Genomic DNA, 18004 nt, shown 5'->3' with positions numbered 1-18004 from the left:
TTGACGATGTAAGTTTACCATGTTTCACTTTGCCATATGAAGCTGCCTGAATTTAGCTGTAGGCGAAGACCTTCAAACTTCTGAGAGAGCAGATTTGAATTAAACTGATCTCACAAAACCAGCTGGTTTCAGCCATTATCCTTCAACAGTCCAGATAGAAGCACTATTATTTTGTCCAGTTAGCTGCACAAAAGTATAAATAAAGTTCATGTCATAGTTCCTCTTAATAATTTTACACCATGATTTGTTTTTCTGTAACTTTGCCCTGCTGCTCCTCCCACTGAAGTTCAGAGGTCTTCTGATTTGAATCCCGTCTGCCTCTTTAGACAGATGGGCTCCATAACTTGCGTTGTGCTCCTGTAGCTTCCTGATAGAGTAGGTACAGCCTGTGTTTGGTTTTTTTAGCAGGTTAGGTGACCTTGTGTTGTCTTTAGGTGTATCTCTCGCCCAGGTTCAGGAGTACTGAAGGCCACACTTCGAACCCCATCAAAGAAGACAGAGACAGACAGGTACAAAGAGGCAGAGAGCGAGAAAGAAACGAGAGTTAAGAGTCAGGAGGTTGGTGGCAGAGGAGCGAGAAATCGCATTGGGGAAAAAAAAAAAGAAAAGGATCAAGCCTGACCCGGGTTCGAGCCGGGTACCCTGGATCAGGGGTTATACGAGCCGAGTCCATGTTTGTTTCCGTATGCGACGCAGGCCCAGTTGGTGAAGGACCGCAACTCCATGCTGCGCCTGACCAGCATCGGGTCAGACGACGAGGACGACACCGACGGCGGAGAGCGGGAGAGGCCGGTGAGCAGCAGCTCCGAGCACCACCGTCGCGTCCAGATGACCTGGACCAAAGAGAAGACGGCCCAGTACAGAGCGGCGCACTCCGGCTGCTCCACGCCCGAAGGCTTCAGAGACATGCTGAGCATCAGGCCGTGAGGACGGATAGCGATTCACTTCTGTCTGATCGCAGTGGCTTAGAGAGGTGGATGATTGTGTGTTTTTTTTTTTTTTTTTCTTTAAGGGACCACTCCAACGTCAGAAGGATGCACACCGCCGTCAAGCTCAACGAAGTCATCGTGAACAAATCCCACGATGCCCGGCTCGTCCTGCTCAACATGCCGGGGCCCCCGAAGAACACGGACGGTGACGAGAACTGTATCCTTTCTTTCTCCTGTTGCTGTAATTCACTGTTCTCATGAGGGCTGAAACGATTAATGGGATTAATCATGATTAATCATGATTAATTGATTTTTGGAATAATCATTGACTAATGTTGTAATTGATTGATCGTTAACTGGAGTAAACATGCAAAAAAAGGCAATTTTCTGAAAAATATAGCTTGCATTTAAGATAAAAGCATCTTCGTCTGTAAATATGTTTTACTCAAAACTCCCCTAGCAACACAAGTTTAGCTTCACCAGTTTCATTTCAGGCAAGAAAATGTCTGTTTTTCTTTTTCTTTTCTTTTTTTTTAATTCTTTGTTTGCATCTTTCAATGTATATTGTTTAAAAAAAGGAGCAAATTGTTAAATGAAAAATCTGTCTTTTCATCCGATTAATCAATCAATCGTCAGAATACCGGTAATTGATTTACAAAAGTAATCGTTAGTTGCAGCCCCGGTTCTAATACAAGCTGTAAAGTTTTAACTCATGAACCCAGACATGGAGTTCTTGGAGGTTCTGACTGAAGGACTGGAGCGCGTCCTGTTGGTCCGAGGAGGCGGAAGTGAAGTCATCACCATCTACTCCTGATTGGACAAGACACTGTTTGACAAGCAAGCCAATCATGGAGAAGACCGGAGATGGGTTGGTTCTGTGTGGGCTGCGTGGGATAGACCGTCCCTGGCTGCAGCATTGGTTGTCACGTCAACATCCCACCCAACTTTTCATCTTTACTCGTTTTCTGCCATGATGGTGTTTTCTACTCCAATTATGTTGACTCGAGGAAACGCCAACACAGTTCCACGATTGAGCAACAAGAACCCATAGCAATCATGTGTGTGCATGTGTCTGTGTGTGTGTGTGTGTGGGAATCGTTCACCTGGAAGATCTTTGATCTGTTGAAGGGACCAGCGTTTTGTTCGAAGCAGGTGTGTTTAGGCAGTGGATCAGTTAAAGTAAATATGATCGGTCTGAAAACAATGCAGTCGTTCCACCAACGAAACTCAGGGTTTGCTTTTTGTATAGAATGTATTTTGGACGTTTGTTAGTTTGCTATGTGAGGCCTAAATGTCTGGTATGAAGAGGAGTATTATTATTGTTTTTTTATTATTATTTCAGAAGGCACATACTTGTTTGTTCCAGAATTACACATGGAGTAAATAAGAGTAAAGCAGATAATCTCTTGTATCATTTTCCATCTACAGGAACAGATGAACACCAAACTCAGCATTTCATTTTGTAGACATTAAAGCTTGTGATACAGCAACTTTAAAATCAGTATTATTGCACAGATGTCAGATTTTGCTGCTATTTGTCTGAAACTAATATTGTGTATTAGAAGCCCTGTTTTTTTGTTGTTGTTGTTTTTTTTACCAAATTCAGAATAAGTTCCTTTTGGATTTCTTTCATTTATGAACCAAAATCTTAAGTTCAATGTAAACTTAAGCACAAATTTAAAATAATGTTTTCAAAAGACACATTATAGTTAATTAATCATGCAATATTTCTTAAATGTTAATTGTAGGTAATAATAAAGGTAGATGTTTGGAAGAAATCATGTGAAGCAATAATTCGAATTAACAGGGGACACCCAAGGATATTATTTTGTTTTAAAGTATAGATGTAAGGTAAAATTTTCTTGGGCCAATTATAATGATGGCAATGTACACTCTCCCACCTCCGTACACACACACACACACACACACACTCGCTTCTGTCAATTTCGTTCCAGCACTTGAAGAACTAAACTTCTTTATGCGAATAAAAATGAGAGACTTTCCTAGAGGCACATATCATTATCGATTAATCGTTTAGATGGGAATGCCGCTCTGATGCCGGTTGGCTCGGATGCTAGTGTTGCTATGACGGCGTATCTGGGAAGAAGGGCTGCCTTTTTATGTTGTTTAATATTTATTGATCTCCAGGTAAAACCAAAATGACTATTGAGAACGTGATTAGAGGTCTTGGACCTGTAGCTAGCCCGGTGGACTGCATGAGAAGAGACATCGGTGTAACTCCGTTTTATAAACTGTCAGACTCGTTAGTTATAGTTTGTGTTGGCCTCGGACAGACGAGAAACGGATAATAATAATAATAGTGGTCAAGTTGGACCGTTGTGGCACGAACCACAGCACTGCATGTTGGGTAAATGAGGTATGAATGCATTGATGTCACTTGTTTGATCTCGTTTTGTTATTCGAAAGAATATCGGCAGTATGAGCGTTTTATCCTACATCCATCTCATTCCACACCTCAAAACAGCCCCACTCACGTGCTGCTTTATGTGTATGCGCACATGTCCGTATGTAAAATGAATGCTTGTGATTTTATTGTTCAATTTTAGAAACCTCTAACTAGAGATGTGTTATCCCTCTCGAATGCTATTTTTTATTTTATTTTCATTGTTGTGCAAGGATTACATTATGTTTGATTTTTATTTCCTGAAAATGATCTCGCTTGTACATAAGGGCAGAAGAAGACCTTAAGTTTTATCTTTTTTTAATTACATTATTATAAAAATCATGAAAAAAAAATGTTGCTTAAAAAAATGGGAATAAAGCAATTTTAAAGAAAGACATTGCTGTCTATCTTTGTTTGTTTTACGAATCACGGGAATAACTTAGTCTTGTGTGAAATGTGTAGTTTTATGGCCGAGTTTTGGTTTTATCCAAATATACTTTTTAATTTGAAATAATGCAAAGAATATAGTCTTAAACGGATCTCATTTGTTTGAAACTTTGCATTTTAACATCATTCACAGTCTTACTCTTATTTTGAAACGTTGACATACTTTATCGGCCTAACGACGTCACTTCCACGAACGCGTACAATCAGGAAGCCGGTGCCATGTTATATTGGAGGAAATTGTGGGCGAAGTTCTGCTTAAAAAGTGGGATTTAAAAAAAAAAACCAAAACGTGATTCAGATTTCGGGGTGAGAATGGAGGTAAGAGTAGTTGGTTTTGAACATATTTCATGTAGAAATACAAGATTAATAAACTATAACACAGGATGTTTGGTCTTCACAATCACAATGATGGCCTTGTTGAGCGGATCAGCTGGTCTGATCTGATTTATTAGTGTCACTTTATTGGAAATGCTATTTTAAAATTCAGTTAAGCTGCTTTTACAATTAAAGAGCGAACTTGGGGGTCTGTAGGCACAACTTTCAGTCTTAACAACTTGTTACCGATGCTTGAACTTGGTTTAAAATGACTAAAGTCCCTATTAAGGATTGACCAGCCTTAGTAAGTTATCTTATTTGAACCTTTACCGGTCATAACACACATTTTTTGGATTAATCACAAAATATGTGAGCACGGATCCAATGAGGACGAAGATTAATTAATACTCCTGTTTCACTTTCAAATTGTTGAAGCACTCCGATAAGCGGAATCTGAAAAATATCTTCCTTCAAATTTATTGTCGAGCCATAGTCGGTATGTAGCATAGGGATATCTGGCTCTAGTACTTTCTAAAAGGCGACTTCCGGTTCTTGCTTTCAAAATAAAATGACACTAAAAATATATATGTATTTTTTTTTGTTCTACAGAAATGTTTCAGATCTTTAAATACATTTTAATACAGTAAAAGATTATATGAGAAAATTAAATCATACGTTAACTGTGGACAATCCAATGTACACTTAGGCCCAGCACAGGTCGGATTAAAATTATAAGAAGAAACTTATGTAAAATGTGACATGATGTAGGCCGGAAGATCTCAGATTCTTATCCAATAGGATTCAAGAACAGATAAGAAAGCAAACCTAGAATGGGTTGCAAAACCATTTTTAACTTGTGGGACTCCAGTGAGCCACAGTGAGAGGGAGCTATTCACAAACTGAGTAAACATGGAGCGACTGGCCTACTGATATTACTCTGGGAGTGTACTGACGTCTCAACTAAGAGATCATGAAAGAAACTAAAACAGTATCTAAAGGATCCCAGGCCTTTCCTGCCTCTTTTAGTTAACAGTAAGACAGAGTGGACAAAAAAATCCAAAAAGTCACATGTTCTGTAATGCATCTTGATGAGCCGTAAAAGTTTTGGCACAATATTTTGTGAATGGACAAGACAAAAGTGGAACTTGTTCATTCCATCATTCTAATGATACCAATATTCAAACACGGTAGTGGTAGTGTGATAATCTGTCGCTGGACGACTTGGAAAAGTTGATGCAATGACATTGTCTGGTTTTAGGTTTGTGTCCAAATGGATTGTTATTGAATCTAATAAAGCAAAAACAAGAAGGGGAATGTTTATGAAGTGGCCTACTCAAAGTCAGGGCTTAAATCCAATTGAGATGCATGATTTTAATCAGGCTGCTCATGCTTTTAGAGCCTCCAGTAAAGTTAATTTGCCAGTTGCTAGGTTTCGAAGGCAGTTAGGTTTGTTTTAAAAAAAAATCTGAAATATTTACGTGACAACTTTATCACGACGTTTTAAATGTGTATTTCACACATAAACCCACGACTGAATTAAATAAAAATAATCATATTCTTAAATGCCAAGGTTGATATCTATTTCTAAATCATGTTAAATAAAATTGAAACTGGAGCACTTTAGAAATAATCATGTCAAATTGAATATTCTTGGTACAGAGCCATTTCCTATTAAACAATATTTTATATGAACTCAAGCATAGTTTGTAGAAGGTGATTGTGGAAAAACCTTTGACTGGTCCTAACTGCTTTGTTTAAAGTCTGGTAATGTAGATGTACCAACTGTGGTTTGCTACTTTTTTTATTCCTCTTTGGACCCATCCTCCCAGTTTTTTTTCAACATTATTACCTTTTGTTTCTGACTTCTGTATGCAGAAGTCTTCATTTCTTTTCTTTTTTTCCCACCATTGGCGAGGGATCATGCAGAAATGTTGGTGTTTGTCCAGTTCATGCAGCTTGCTAGAACTGGAAATGAAATTGTCAAATTGACAATTGGGATTAAATCCAGTGTCAAAAATACTTTATTGATCCTAAAGGTAAATTAAATCATGTTGTAACTCGTGTTAATTAAAATCTAGCGCATGGAAATACCAACCCTTAAAGACAGTCAGCGTACTATAAATGCCAGGTTCAAAGTTGTTTAAATCCATTTTCGTCCTGATGCAGTTTGAACCCCAGCAAGTGGCTTTCTCTACATTTATTTGTTTAAATTAATGTACGCATTTACTTAGCCGATGTAACCAAGTAAATTGGCCAAAGAGCGTATCGTTTGATCTTGGAAAAAAAAAAAGTTATCTTTTCGATTTTATTTTGAAACCTTCACCTCACATCCGGTAGTTTTTCAGCGTAACTTTACCCTGCCGTCCCCGATCCACGTCTCGGGAATCCATTGAGCATCCTAGCCCGGGCTAACACGTCGCAGACACGGCGGATTGCTCGGTGTTCCTCCGCCTGTCAGACACCTTGAACCGTTCCCCCACACCTCTCGCGGCTACGTTAACATTTCTCTCGGTAGATACTCTGGGAGGGAGTCCGAATGAAACGCCCAAGGACGGTCGGACAGACAGACGGGCTCCGGGGCTGGCGGTGGCGGTCTGAGTACCGCAGCCTTGCGGTAGCGGTGTAGCCAGGCTAAGGGGGCTAAAAGCCGCGGTGTGGGACGAGTCGGCAAGAAAGACGGTTAACGGCCACGCTAACCCGGCGGCTAGCCTCGCACAGCAGACGGGTTATTTTTGGCACGGCTGCTGGGGGCAACACATGCCCAGTGTTTCCCCCACATTATCCGCAGCAGAGCTGTCAGTGCGGACGGAGCCAGCAGATACAGCTAGTGCGGCGGAGGGAGGAACTGGGATCCCCATTAGCAGCTACCTGAGGAGGCTTCCACAACATTTCACCGCAAAACCAAACAAAGAGAAGCGACTGGTAAATGCTGAGGCCCAGCTGAAAACATGGACCTAAATTTTTACTCGGATTTAACAGACGGAACCGGGCAGCACGACGCTGATCCAGAGTTCTTGGACCCGCATGCCTTCAATGGATTTGACTCTGACAGCAAGGTGAAAGGAAACGAAACATGTAGTTCCTGCAGCAGTCAGTAACACTGTCACTTTTTTTTGGCTCCTGTTTTTACAACCAAAGCTAAACATCCAAGTGAAATACTAGTTAGTATTTTTTTTTTTTTAGGGTTTTTGTCATTGTTTAACTTTTTAAAACAACAAAAGCTAACCCATTGTTGTTGTTTAATCTAGACTCTCTCCGAGGTTTGATGGCAGGAAAAATTTCACATGGTGCCACGAACCTTTTGTCACGCTACACCTATAAAATTCAACGCGTTTTGTATTATTTCAACACAGAGCGAGTTTTTAAGTCAAGCAAATTTCGAATTATACTACAAATTTCCATCCTGGACTTTGACTGAGCCATTTTAGCACGCAAATATGCCTTAATAGACACTATTGTCGCAAATGGCAACAAGAGGCAAATCAATGTCAGGATGATTTCTGGGTATCAAAAGTCTTCAGTCTGCTGCTTTAGTCTCAACTAGCCCCCTTTTTTTGGAGGACAATTCTGTGTACAGATTCGTCATAAGTCATTTTATTTCAGGTTCCTGTTGTTTTTGTTATTTAGTGAAAATGTCTTTCAGTTCCAGTGTTAAATGTTCATTAGAATTTAAAGTTGATTGATCTTTGAAAATGTGTTCTTGCATGATTTATGCTATTGTCTTTATAAAATGGTCTAAATATATATATATATTATTGTTTATCGCAAAAACATCTGGGACAATTTATCATCCTGGTAAATTTGGTCTTGGAAAACTTGTTAGTAGCCCTGTCATGATAACAAAGGATTTGACTAGCCATGTTGGGAGTAATTTTTTTTCCCACCAGATAAAAAAAGACAAAACAAAGAAACAATCTTGCAATAACAGTTAGGAGGCTTTTGCATAGATTTTTAAATCTGTTTATTTTTTTTGTACAGGCAGCGTAGTTTGACGTGGACATTGCATTCATGTTATTTAATTTATAATATACTCGCAAATATTGCATCCAAGCAGTTGTTTGCAGTATCACACACGTTAATATCTCAACTCAATATTTGAAATTTGCTGAATTAAAATGAAATGGAAAAAGATGGTTGGTTGTTGTCAATATCCTTCCACTTTCCACCCCCAAGATGGCGGCCACTCTGTGTTTCTGGAAATCAAAGTTAACACGTTATTTTTTTGTTTTGGTTCCTGTAAAAAAAGAAAAACAAAAGCCGGGATTAGTTTGTCGTGGGGGGAACTTGTGGCCTCTAACTCAGTTTTCTCCTGTGTGTTTCAGTTCCCTGGCGGCAGCGAAAACTACCTGTCGATTCCTGGGTCCGGCCATCCTTTCCTCTCTTCCGCCGAGGTACGGGGTCCGCCGTCCGTCTGCGAACGATCGAAACAAGCCGCAGCTTTTATCCTGACGCTCCCAAGCTATTTTGGACGCCTCAAAAAGCCAAATCTGAATGTTGTTGTTTTTTGTTTTTTTTTCACTCTGTGCGAGTCAGCGGGTGCAAAGTTAGAATCAACGTAGAAAAAGCTGCAACAGTTTCTCACCTGAGGATTACTTTCATATGTCTGAGTTGTGACCTGTCCCAGGTGTTTTCTCACCCCGCAACTTTAACACTCTGCGTCACTCACTGCTTCCCCCAGAAAACTTGCTCAGCCTGGTGGTTGGGGCGCCGAGTTTTTGTATTAAAGTAGACAGGAAATGTAAAAATATTACTGATGTAATTAAATGTTACGGGAAAATATCGCCAGTGAATCGCTATTTAAACCCAGAACAAGTCTTAAAAACAACAAATCAAAAAGTGCAATTAAAATGAATATTGATTATTTTCACTTCTGTTTAATCCAAATTAAGTCAGTGGCTCCATCAGGCCCCCCAGGACTTCAGGGGCCCCATAAATGTTAATAATTCAACACAGGCCACAGAAGTATAAATGTAACATTTATTTATTGAGATTATCAATGGTGCTAAAGGAGCTGGCAAGTTTACTTTGTAAATCTTCAAAGAACAGTAATTGATAGTTAGATTGTTTTGTTACCACAGCAACAATCTGATGCTGTGAGTTTAATCTCTGAGTTTGAGCTCTGTTTGTTCACAAATACAAATTAGTCAACTGATTGCTTTTTAGGTTGGCCAGTTAATCTACTCTCCCTCTCCCAGATTAAATCTAACACAGAAGCTGTTGGAGGTGCTGATGTTTTTAGCAGTAAGAGGGGCCCCCCAAGTCAAATTCTGCTCAAGGCCTGGGGCAGCCTTGGACCGGCCCTGCATGATCAGTAAAATCCGCTGCACTGCGCTCAGAGATGCGCAGCAAACGGGAGATTTAATTCAACGCTGCTAATGTGGCTCTCGTTGCTCTTCCATTTCATCTCTGTTGAGTTTTTAATAAGAGTCACAGAAGCTGTTGTGGTTGCTGGAGTTAACGGGACGAGATTTTCAGATCTCTGCGCGGCCGCGCGTATAAACTCTGGCTGACTTAAGTGGACGAAGCATTTGATATGGTTTGATGCATCGTGTAACCGGAAAAATAATCAAAAAATAATATAAAACCAGCGTGAAGCGTGACTACGAGGCGAGCGCGAAAGCTCCTCACCGGGCTGAACCTGCATGATGAGGTCAGCGCTGGTTTGTTAAACCCAACGCACCGACTAGCCGAGAACACAGACATGAACTTTACAGGGAAGACAGAGCCACACGCTGGGCAGCGTGTTGAGATGTAAACACCTCATATAATTCTTTCTTCACAAAGAACGGCGATTTTCTTTCTTTTTTTTTTTATTATTATTTTCCTTAAAACATAAACAAGCAACGCTTAGCCTGGCGCAGGGGTGGGGGAGCTAGTAAAGCATGGCGGGCCGCCATGCTTATAATACACTGGGGGAAACCCTGATCACTTTATGTAGTCCGGACTCAGATGTGTGGCTTCTATGTTCTTCTTCTGTGGGTTCAAAGATGTCGCTTCAGAGCCCAGTCTTGGCGTCGTTGGCAGGACGGAAAAAGTACGACTGAGGCTGGAAGTAAAATGAAGACGAGAAATTATTGTTTATGTAGAAGTAATGAAACTATACCTTAACAAAAAATTATTCAAATTAAAAAACGGATAAAGAGCAATTTAAATGTGGCCAATTTCATCCAAATGTGTAAAAAAAAAAAGTAGAGTGGGAAGAAGATAACTTAATTCAAACCCAAAGCTCTTTAATGACCAAAGAACAGGATAATTTTATTTTAGAATATAATAAATCTGAGACCAGATGAGGTCTTCATGCTTTCTGCAGAGTAAGCTCAAGTTAATGCTGTTCAGTTTCATATTTGTAGGTATTTGTGTGCTCTGACTGAGACATTGTTTTGGATTAATGTTGAGCCATTCTGTATATAGTGTCCATCTGTTTCTCAGGGGGTTTCATCTGTTTTCAGAAAGTTTCTCATATTTTTACTCTGCAGATATGGTATTTTTTTGATCTCAGATTACATGAAAATTTGCGATTCAAAGAGAGATTTTTAATTGATGCGCTGTACAATTCAGTACTAATCACAGTGCGAGTGGGAGGGATTTGTCAGACCTTCAGTAAAAGTTGGATTAAAAAAAAAAAATCCCGTTTAGGGCTCTGGTCCAAGGCTCTAGAAATAATCTGCACGTGATGGAAGAATGGTTCGTACTACCAGGAGGCACGGACTGAATACAGTGTGTGTATGTGTGTGTGTGTGATTGAGAATTGGAGTTTTCACACTTGACAGTTCAGTAGACTTGGTTACATTGGGAACAAAAACTGCAACATTTGTTACATTTTCAGCTGCTGCCGTTCAGTTTCCTGCTGCACTGTCAAATAATACAAACCCTTTGAAAAACCTGTTCCCCTCCTCGCCTGTAGGGGCGCTGCTCCAGGGAACTCCCCTGAAAAGTTTCCAACTTGAATAAGTTGTTTTAAGGTTTAAACGAAACCGCTTTTGTCTAAACATCTCAAATTGTTCTTTTTGGTTAACCACGGCTAGTTTTACGATATTGCACATAGAGATGGAACTTATCTTGGTTTTTGAGAAGAATCCCTACATTTATAAAAAATTTTTGTCCAAAATAAATACATTTTTGCCTTCTCTTGTTGCTATTTTGCCTCTCCAGACGTTCCACACCCCCAGCCTCGGCGATGAGGAGTTCGAGATCCCGCCCATCTCTCTGGACCCGGACTCGGCGCTCACCGTGTCCGACGTGGTGTCTCATTTCGGCGAGCTGTCGGACGCCGGCGGCGCAGACGGCATGGTGGTACCGGGGAACGCCGTGGTGGAAGGGGACGACCCGTCCTTCGCCGCCCCCTACGTCAGCGCTCCCTCGCAGGGCTTGGAGCACCTGACCCTGGGGGTCATGAACCAGTCAGGAGGAAGCGCTCTGCTGGGTTCCTCATTGGGGATGGTGAGGAGTTGTTTTTGTTTTTTTTGAGTTATTCTAAAGATCTTCTCTACCTTTGTTCACTCCCGTCGGTTCCATTCATTCCTCAGGATCTGGGCCACCCCATTGGGTCTCAGTTCAGCAGCTCATCTCCGGTGACCATAGACGTCCCGTTGGGTGACATGGGCCAGGGGTTACTGGGGTCCAGCCAGCTGACCACTATCGACCAATCGGAGCTGAGCGCTCAGCTGGGGCTCGGTCTAGGAGGAGGCAACATGTTGCAGCGACCCCAGTCACCCGAGAATCCGTTGTCGGCAACGGCGTCGCCCACCAGCTCGCTGCAGGACGACGACATGGACGACTTTAGACGGGTGAGTCTGAATCTCCTAAAAATGATCCAGGGTTTCATCTAGGATTCTTTATAAAAGGTGATGGTGGGCTGGGAGGTTGTCATGACGTTGCTGATTAAATACCATCGTCAGGGAGACTGCAAGACGTCATTAAACATTATGCATTAAGGCCAAATTATTTTAAGCACGTCTACTATCATTCAGATGCCACATGCATTAACGTTAGAGTCTTTTTCACACCCTTAAATTAAAAATACATTCAACTTAACCTTCCTTAAAAACCTTTCCTTCACCATTTCTCTCTACTTCAGGCTGTCGTCTCTAGTTTTTCTTCTCTCCTGAAACCAGCGCAGTGCACAGGCTGGAACCGGCAGTGTTGGTTTTTCTAGATGAAGTCAATTTAACGTTTCATGATATTTAAATTCATTTCCAACTCTGATTATGGTTAGTAATTTGTGAATAATAGCGTGCGAGGCCAACGATCGGGTGTAATTCGTGCGCACCCACACTCGCTCAATTCACTGTGTCAACTATGAACCTAGCTCAATGCATTTTTACTTACTAGCGTATAAAAAACCCTACTTAAAATAAACCAGTGACACTTAGCCTGGTTAGGGGGCGAGTAAAGCCTGGTGGCCCACCAGGCTTATAATATACTGGCATACATTAAAAAGTAGGTGCAGTGGCTTTTATTTTGTCGTGGCAGAGCGCCACGATCAATTCCATGTCGAGGAAATCCTGTCATTAGTTTTATCTCAGAACTTTCCAGACTGATTATTGTTTTCCTCCCTCAATCAGAGCGTGCTAGTCGAGTCTCCGGTGTCTCTGGCTGTTTCGCCCGGCGTCATCTCACTCGATTCCTCCATGTCGGAGTGCCCCGTCTCTGCGTCCACTTCCAGCGTCTCCTCTGCCGTCGGACGGAGAGGAGCAGCAGCACCTGCAGGTGGAGGAGGAGGAGGAGGAGGAAAGAAGGGGAGGAAGAAGAAAGACCCCAACGAGCCTCAGAAACCCGTGTCGGCCTACGCTTTGTTCTTCAGGGACACGCAGGCGGCCATTAAAGGCCAGAACCCCAACGCTACGTTCGGAGAAGTCTCTAAGATCGTGGCGTCCATGTGGGACAGTTTGGGAGAGGAACAGAAACAAGTAGGAGGACGTTTTGTCTTTTGCGCAGTCGGATGCCGCAGAATGTTTGAATCAGACTTGATTCGTGGTGTTGAATGTTTTGACTTTCCTCCAGGTTTACAAAAGGAAAAATGATGCAGCAAAGAAGGAATACTTGAAAGCACTATCAGAGTACAGAGCCAACAAAAACTCCCAGGTAAGTCTGAGTTGGAGTAGGACTGAAACGATTAATCGTGATTAATCGATTATTGAAATGATGCTCAACTAATTACCTATTAACTGCGGACTCAAAAGAAGGACATTTGCTGATGTAACATACTAAGCAAGTCAACAGTAAGTAACTGCTAAAAAAATGCATTTAAAAAGAAAAAAAACTCTGAAAATAGAGCTTTTCACATTCTTGAGATGTAAATGATCAAGCGTTCACTAGAGGATTGCTGTTTTCACATTTTAGGCAGTACAAAGTTTATTATCTCATTTAAAAAGGGAATTAAATTATTTACTTATTTGCATCTTTTAACGTATGCAAGAAGGCTTAAATGCAAATCATGCAGAATGTGCTAAGTTTTTAAATCCGATTAATGGTTACAAACGATTAATGTATTGCTTATACTGATGATTAATCAACAGCTAAAGTAATCGTTAGATTCAGCCCTGGTTTTGAGGCGACGTGAGAAAAAATCTTGCATTTTGTAAGCAGCTCTTTTTTTCCTCAGGCTCCCATTGAAGTCATGGAAACCGAACCATCGCCACCGCCCGCTGCCCCCGCTCCTCCTCCGTCTCCTCCGGTGGTCACGCCCGCCTCCACTTCCGCCCCGCGACCCTCCAGGTCCCAGCACTACAACCCCGAGGAAAACACCATCACCAACATCTGCACCTCCAACATCATCCTGGACCTGCCCCACGTCACCACGCGGTCCCGCACCGGCGCCAAGCCCCTGGCCCCTGCTCCGATCCCCACCCCTAACCCTCCCACCGTCACCAAGATCATCATCAAGCAGACGCCGCTTCCGTCCGGGGGCGTCTCCATCACCAGCACCACCGCCTCCTCGCCGCGCCAGCCGCCCCCGCTGCAGCAAATGCAGAGCACCCCGCCGCCGCCCAGACTGCAGCAGGCTCCGCCCCCTCTGCAAGCCAAGCCTCGGGGCGGCGGTGCTGCCGCGGCCACCGCTCCGCCTCCCCTGCAGATCAAAGTGGTTCCCTCGTCGCGGCAGCAAGACTCGGCCACGCCCATCATAGTGACGGCAGCTGGCGACGCCGGCAGCAAATTGACGTCCACGTCGGGCGTGACGATGGATGTGGGGCAATCGGACGCCGTGGTGATGGCAGGGGAGGAGGTGGCAGAAGCGGAGGAAGGGGTATGCTGCAGTACTCTTGATGAGTCCCTGAGTTATTCTGCATGGTTTAGATGTTTTTGTCACTTTGTCCGCTGCTCCAGATGGAGGTGGAGGTGAACGTGACGCCGGGTCTGAGTGTGACCGCCGCGCAGGCCCCGACCATCTGCATGCGCGCCGGCTGCAACAAGCCGGCGGTGGAGAGCGAAGACTGGGACAAGGAGTACTGCAGCAACGAGTGTGTCGCCACACACTGCAGGTATTTACACACTTCGCAATAAAGATAAACCAATTTGTTGTTTAGGGGTGAAGCGATTAATCACGATTAATTGACTTAATCATGATTATTTGAGATTAATTGCAATTAATCAGATTAATTTACTAAATCAAGATGAACTGCGATTAATTGTTTTATCGATTAATTAACTGGAGAACACAGAGTCAAAAAAGTCAATTTGCTATTAAAACAATTTACTGAGAACAGAAATGTACAAAAATATACACATTTAGCATCAGATGAAGAAAACCATCTTTGTAAATATGTTTTACCCAGAACTATAGTGACATAGCCTTAGTTAAACCTGAAATGTGATCATTTTTTCTTCCTTTTTATTATAAAGACCTGAAATAAATGCAGGAAACATGTTGGGTAAATGATCTTGTCGTTAACAGGTCTTACAATTATTCCAGGCTAACCTCGCGTGAAACATTTACATATTTCAATTCAACACAGGTCGTAGCTCGAAGTATGACTCTATAGAAAGTAAAATCTACAGTTAAAACCATTTGCTTTTTTGGCTAAACGATAAAAGTGTTCTTTCTGAGGGTAAATAGATGTTTAATTTAGGGGTGCACCGATTTATCGGCTGGCCGATTTATCGGTGCCGATTTCCGTAATTTTGAGAGATTGGTGATCGGCCGATTTTTACATGTGAAGGAAAATAAGTGAAGTTTCCTTCATTCTGGTTAGCAAAATCTTTTCTCCTATGAAATCACTCTGGGATCATTGGGGGAATTTGCTACATGAGGATGTTTTGATTCTGTTTTTTGCACAATTCTCATCGGACTCGCTTACTTGGACAAATCCCCCCCCCCCCCCCCCCCCCCCCCCCCCCCCCCCCACACACACACACACACACAAAACGTTGACACTCAGGGTAGCATTTCCTTTTCTAGAAGTCCCAAAATCCTCAGCCAGTTTGTATCATTGTTGCCATCTGCTGGTGAGTCGTGGCTATTTCAGTGTTTATGTTGGTGTTTTTGCAGCCTGTGTGGATGGAAATGTTTTATAAGAAGAGAGATGCCTTGTGTAATCTGAGGTGCAACAATAGGAGCGAATGAGCTCCAGTACTTATAATAAATGAATTTTGCACAACAAAACTCTGCAAAACACAACGCTCCATGGCTGCAGAGTCATATCTTACTTTTGTCTATTTTTTTTAATTGTTGGGGGAATTGAATTAGTTGAATCCAAGTTTTTTCCAATGTATTCCAGCTAAAGGTATCAGGACTACCAAGTCATTTTAATCGTATTTTACTTTCAATGCTCTCCCCCGTTGTTTCTTCTCCACAGAGACGTTTTCATGGCCTGGTGCGCCATCCGAGGGTCAAACTCCACCACCGTCACATAGAGAACGGAAACGATGCCACACAAACGGGACTAAATACTACAAATGAACTGCAAACAAAACACGTGCGACTGACTCGGGTGTCGGCTGGTAAATGGTTCGTTGTTGGGTTTTTTTTTTTGTTTGTTTTTCTTTCTTACGCTCACATCATCTCGGGGACAAGAACAAAGACCTCACAGTGGCAGGCGGGTGGAAGTCGCCTCCGGTTTCCTGTTTTGCAAGCACTGGATTCGTTCACGCAGACGGACGAGGACGGATGGCTAGCGCCGCTCCGCGTATTTCATGTTGATCATGTATTGTGAATTGGAAGAAAGGAAAAAAAAAAAAAAAGAGGAAAATGAACTTGATAAAACGAGGAACATTTTATATGAACATGGTGGTGTTTTTAATTATTTTCAAAACAGGAAAAAATAAGGAAAGTGACATGTGGGGGGGGAACCTACTGATGCATTTATTTTATTCGTCTGTGCTCTTCCCTTTACTCATACAAGGACGACAGGATCATTGTGAACGAATTCTGGGAGTTTTGGACGATTCGGTCTTCTCGTCATCTGCGCTAATGTAGACATTTGGGAAACCGACAACCACGCCAAGCACAAACCATCTCCAGATCGTGCAAGAAGGAGTTAAACGTGGCGGGCGAAAAGGGAACCTGCCAGGAATGGAATTCTGTCAAAACACATTTTTAAAAGACAACTTTTGACCAACTTTCCATAAGTGAACGGCTGCTGGTCAGAAACACAAAACGGGTGCTAACGTCTGCTTCGACCCTGTACATTTCAGCTTTTGGAACGTGTGCTGCGTAGTTTGCATATAAAGATTTGTGATCATTTCTGGATGGAATTAGAAATGCCAGTATGAAATAAACACACCAGCTCTAACAGCAGCATTTGCTGTAAAGGGAGTTCATTGCAAATTATTTTTTTTTTTTTTATGAAAAAAATTTACCCCATTAAAGTAATAAATATGTAACGGAGTATTAGGGCCATTGCAGATTGGAAAAAAAAGTAATTTTTGACCAAAAATCTCAAGTTTTCTACAATTTTTTAAAAAAATCTGTTGAAAAGATGAAAATTTGCAAAAGTCTCAAATTTTGAAATAAATTTTAGAAATGTGCAACTTTTAAAATTTCCCTTTTTGGTAGGGGAAAACAAATTTTTGACTTCTTAACCCTCCCGTGCTCATTTAGACCCCACGAGCTTTTTACAATAAGTTGTAAAAAAATAAGGGGTGGTTTCGGGGATTGACAGTCTGACGTTACATCAACCCGCCCTCACCCAAACTTCCCTGCTTCCCTGTTGTCTGACCGTGACAGCCGCCGCAGTACTACTGAGCGTTGTACTAAGACTGTGAGGGTTGAACTGAAAAACGTCCAAGTTTCCTGTTTCAAGTTTCAACATTTTTTGGCAGAAACTTTCTCCTCCTTTCTTTTCCCCATCTACAACGGCCCTAACACACCACAGAAATAAATCAGTGGCGGGTTGACTGAGGAATAAAAGGATTAAGTTGCTTCCAAAAAAAAAAAACTGTTTCAAGGTGGATAAAGCGATGCCATTATTGGTGTGGTCTATTGTAGATATTGTGGCAATGTTTTTAATTATGAAATAAAATATTTTATGTTATAATATAACAGATTTCTTTTTATTACACTTTGGTGTTAACTTTGTTTTTGTTTTTCCTATTTTCTCAAATTACTTAGATTTTTTATCAGAGGGACTTCAACAACCAGAAATATAAAGAAATACAAGAAATGAACAACATAGAACATGAACAGATGATAACTGTTTTTGAATTTCAGTTGAAATTATTGAATTTATTTCAAGGAATAAAAGAATAATGGATAAAATCATTTTAAAAAATTAATCAGTAAAATGCTTGTTTTTGTAAGGAAAGAAAAGTATTTTAAATTAATGGAGTATTTTAAAAGAACAAACACACTATTGTTCCTCCAGATACGACAAACGTTTAGACATTTATGGAAACAGTCAAGTTTAAACTTACATAAGCTACACGTAAATACATTTTTAATATTTTAAGACATAACAAATATAGGTAAATT

General features: G+C 41.5%; 2 protein-coding genes across 5 annotated transcripts in view; both read left to right on the top strand.

Annotated features, from left to right (window-relative positions):
• Nucleotides 1-3730, top strand: part of slc12a6 (solute carrier family 12 member 6) — a 30248-nt gene extending 26518 nt beyond the window's left edge. For 2 of the 3 annotated variants that reach the window (XM_032584103.1, XM_032584102.1), the window contains 4 exons: nt 435-509; nt 697-923; nt 1013-1146; nt 1652-3730. In XM_032584103.1, coding sequence (XP_032439994.1) covers nt 435-509; nt 697-923; nt 1013-1146; nt 1652-1743 — 528 coding nt within the window. In that variant the 3' untranslated portion in view covers nt 1744-3730. The remainder of the gene's footprint in view (nt 1-434; nt 510-696; nt 924-1012; nt 1147-1651) is intronic. The other variant, XM_032584104.1, reaches the window with a different exon arrangement.
• A 234-nt stretch (nt 3731-3964) lies between these two features.
• Nucleotides 3965-17569, top strand: tox4b (TOX high mobility group box family member 4 b). Of its 2 annotated transcripts, none has more exons than XM_032584109.1 (9): nt 3965-4098; nt 8418-8486; nt 11248-11535; nt 11622-11882; nt 12660-13004; nt 13099-13179; nt 13700-14341; nt 14422-14576; nt 15891-17569. In XM_032584109.1, the coding sequence occupies exons 1-9, from the start codon at nt 4093-4095 to the stop codon at nt 15946-15948; spliced, it is 1905 nt and encodes a 634-aa protein (XP_032440000.1). In that variant the 5' UTR covers nt 3965-4092; the 3' UTR covers nt 15949-17569. The 2 variants fall into 2 exon arrangements, with proteins under 2 accessions (XP_032440000.1, XP_032439999.1); XM_032584108.1 differs by lacking the exon at nt 3965-4098 and adding an exon at nt 6482-7151.
• Nucleotides 17570-18004: the final 435 nt, after the last annotated feature.

Source organism: Xiphophorus hellerii, chromosome 14, assembly GCF_003331165.1.
Source record: "Xiphophorus hellerii strain 12219 chromosome 14, Xiphophorus_hellerii-4.1, whole genome shotgun sequence".
Classification (NCBI taxonomy): Eukaryota; Metazoa; Chordata; class Actinopteri; order Cyprinodontiformes; family Poeciliidae; genus Xiphophorus; species Xiphophorus hellerii.
The sequence above is the reverse complement of the archived record's forward strand: the minus strand, read 5'-3'. Positions and strand labels throughout refer to the sequence as shown.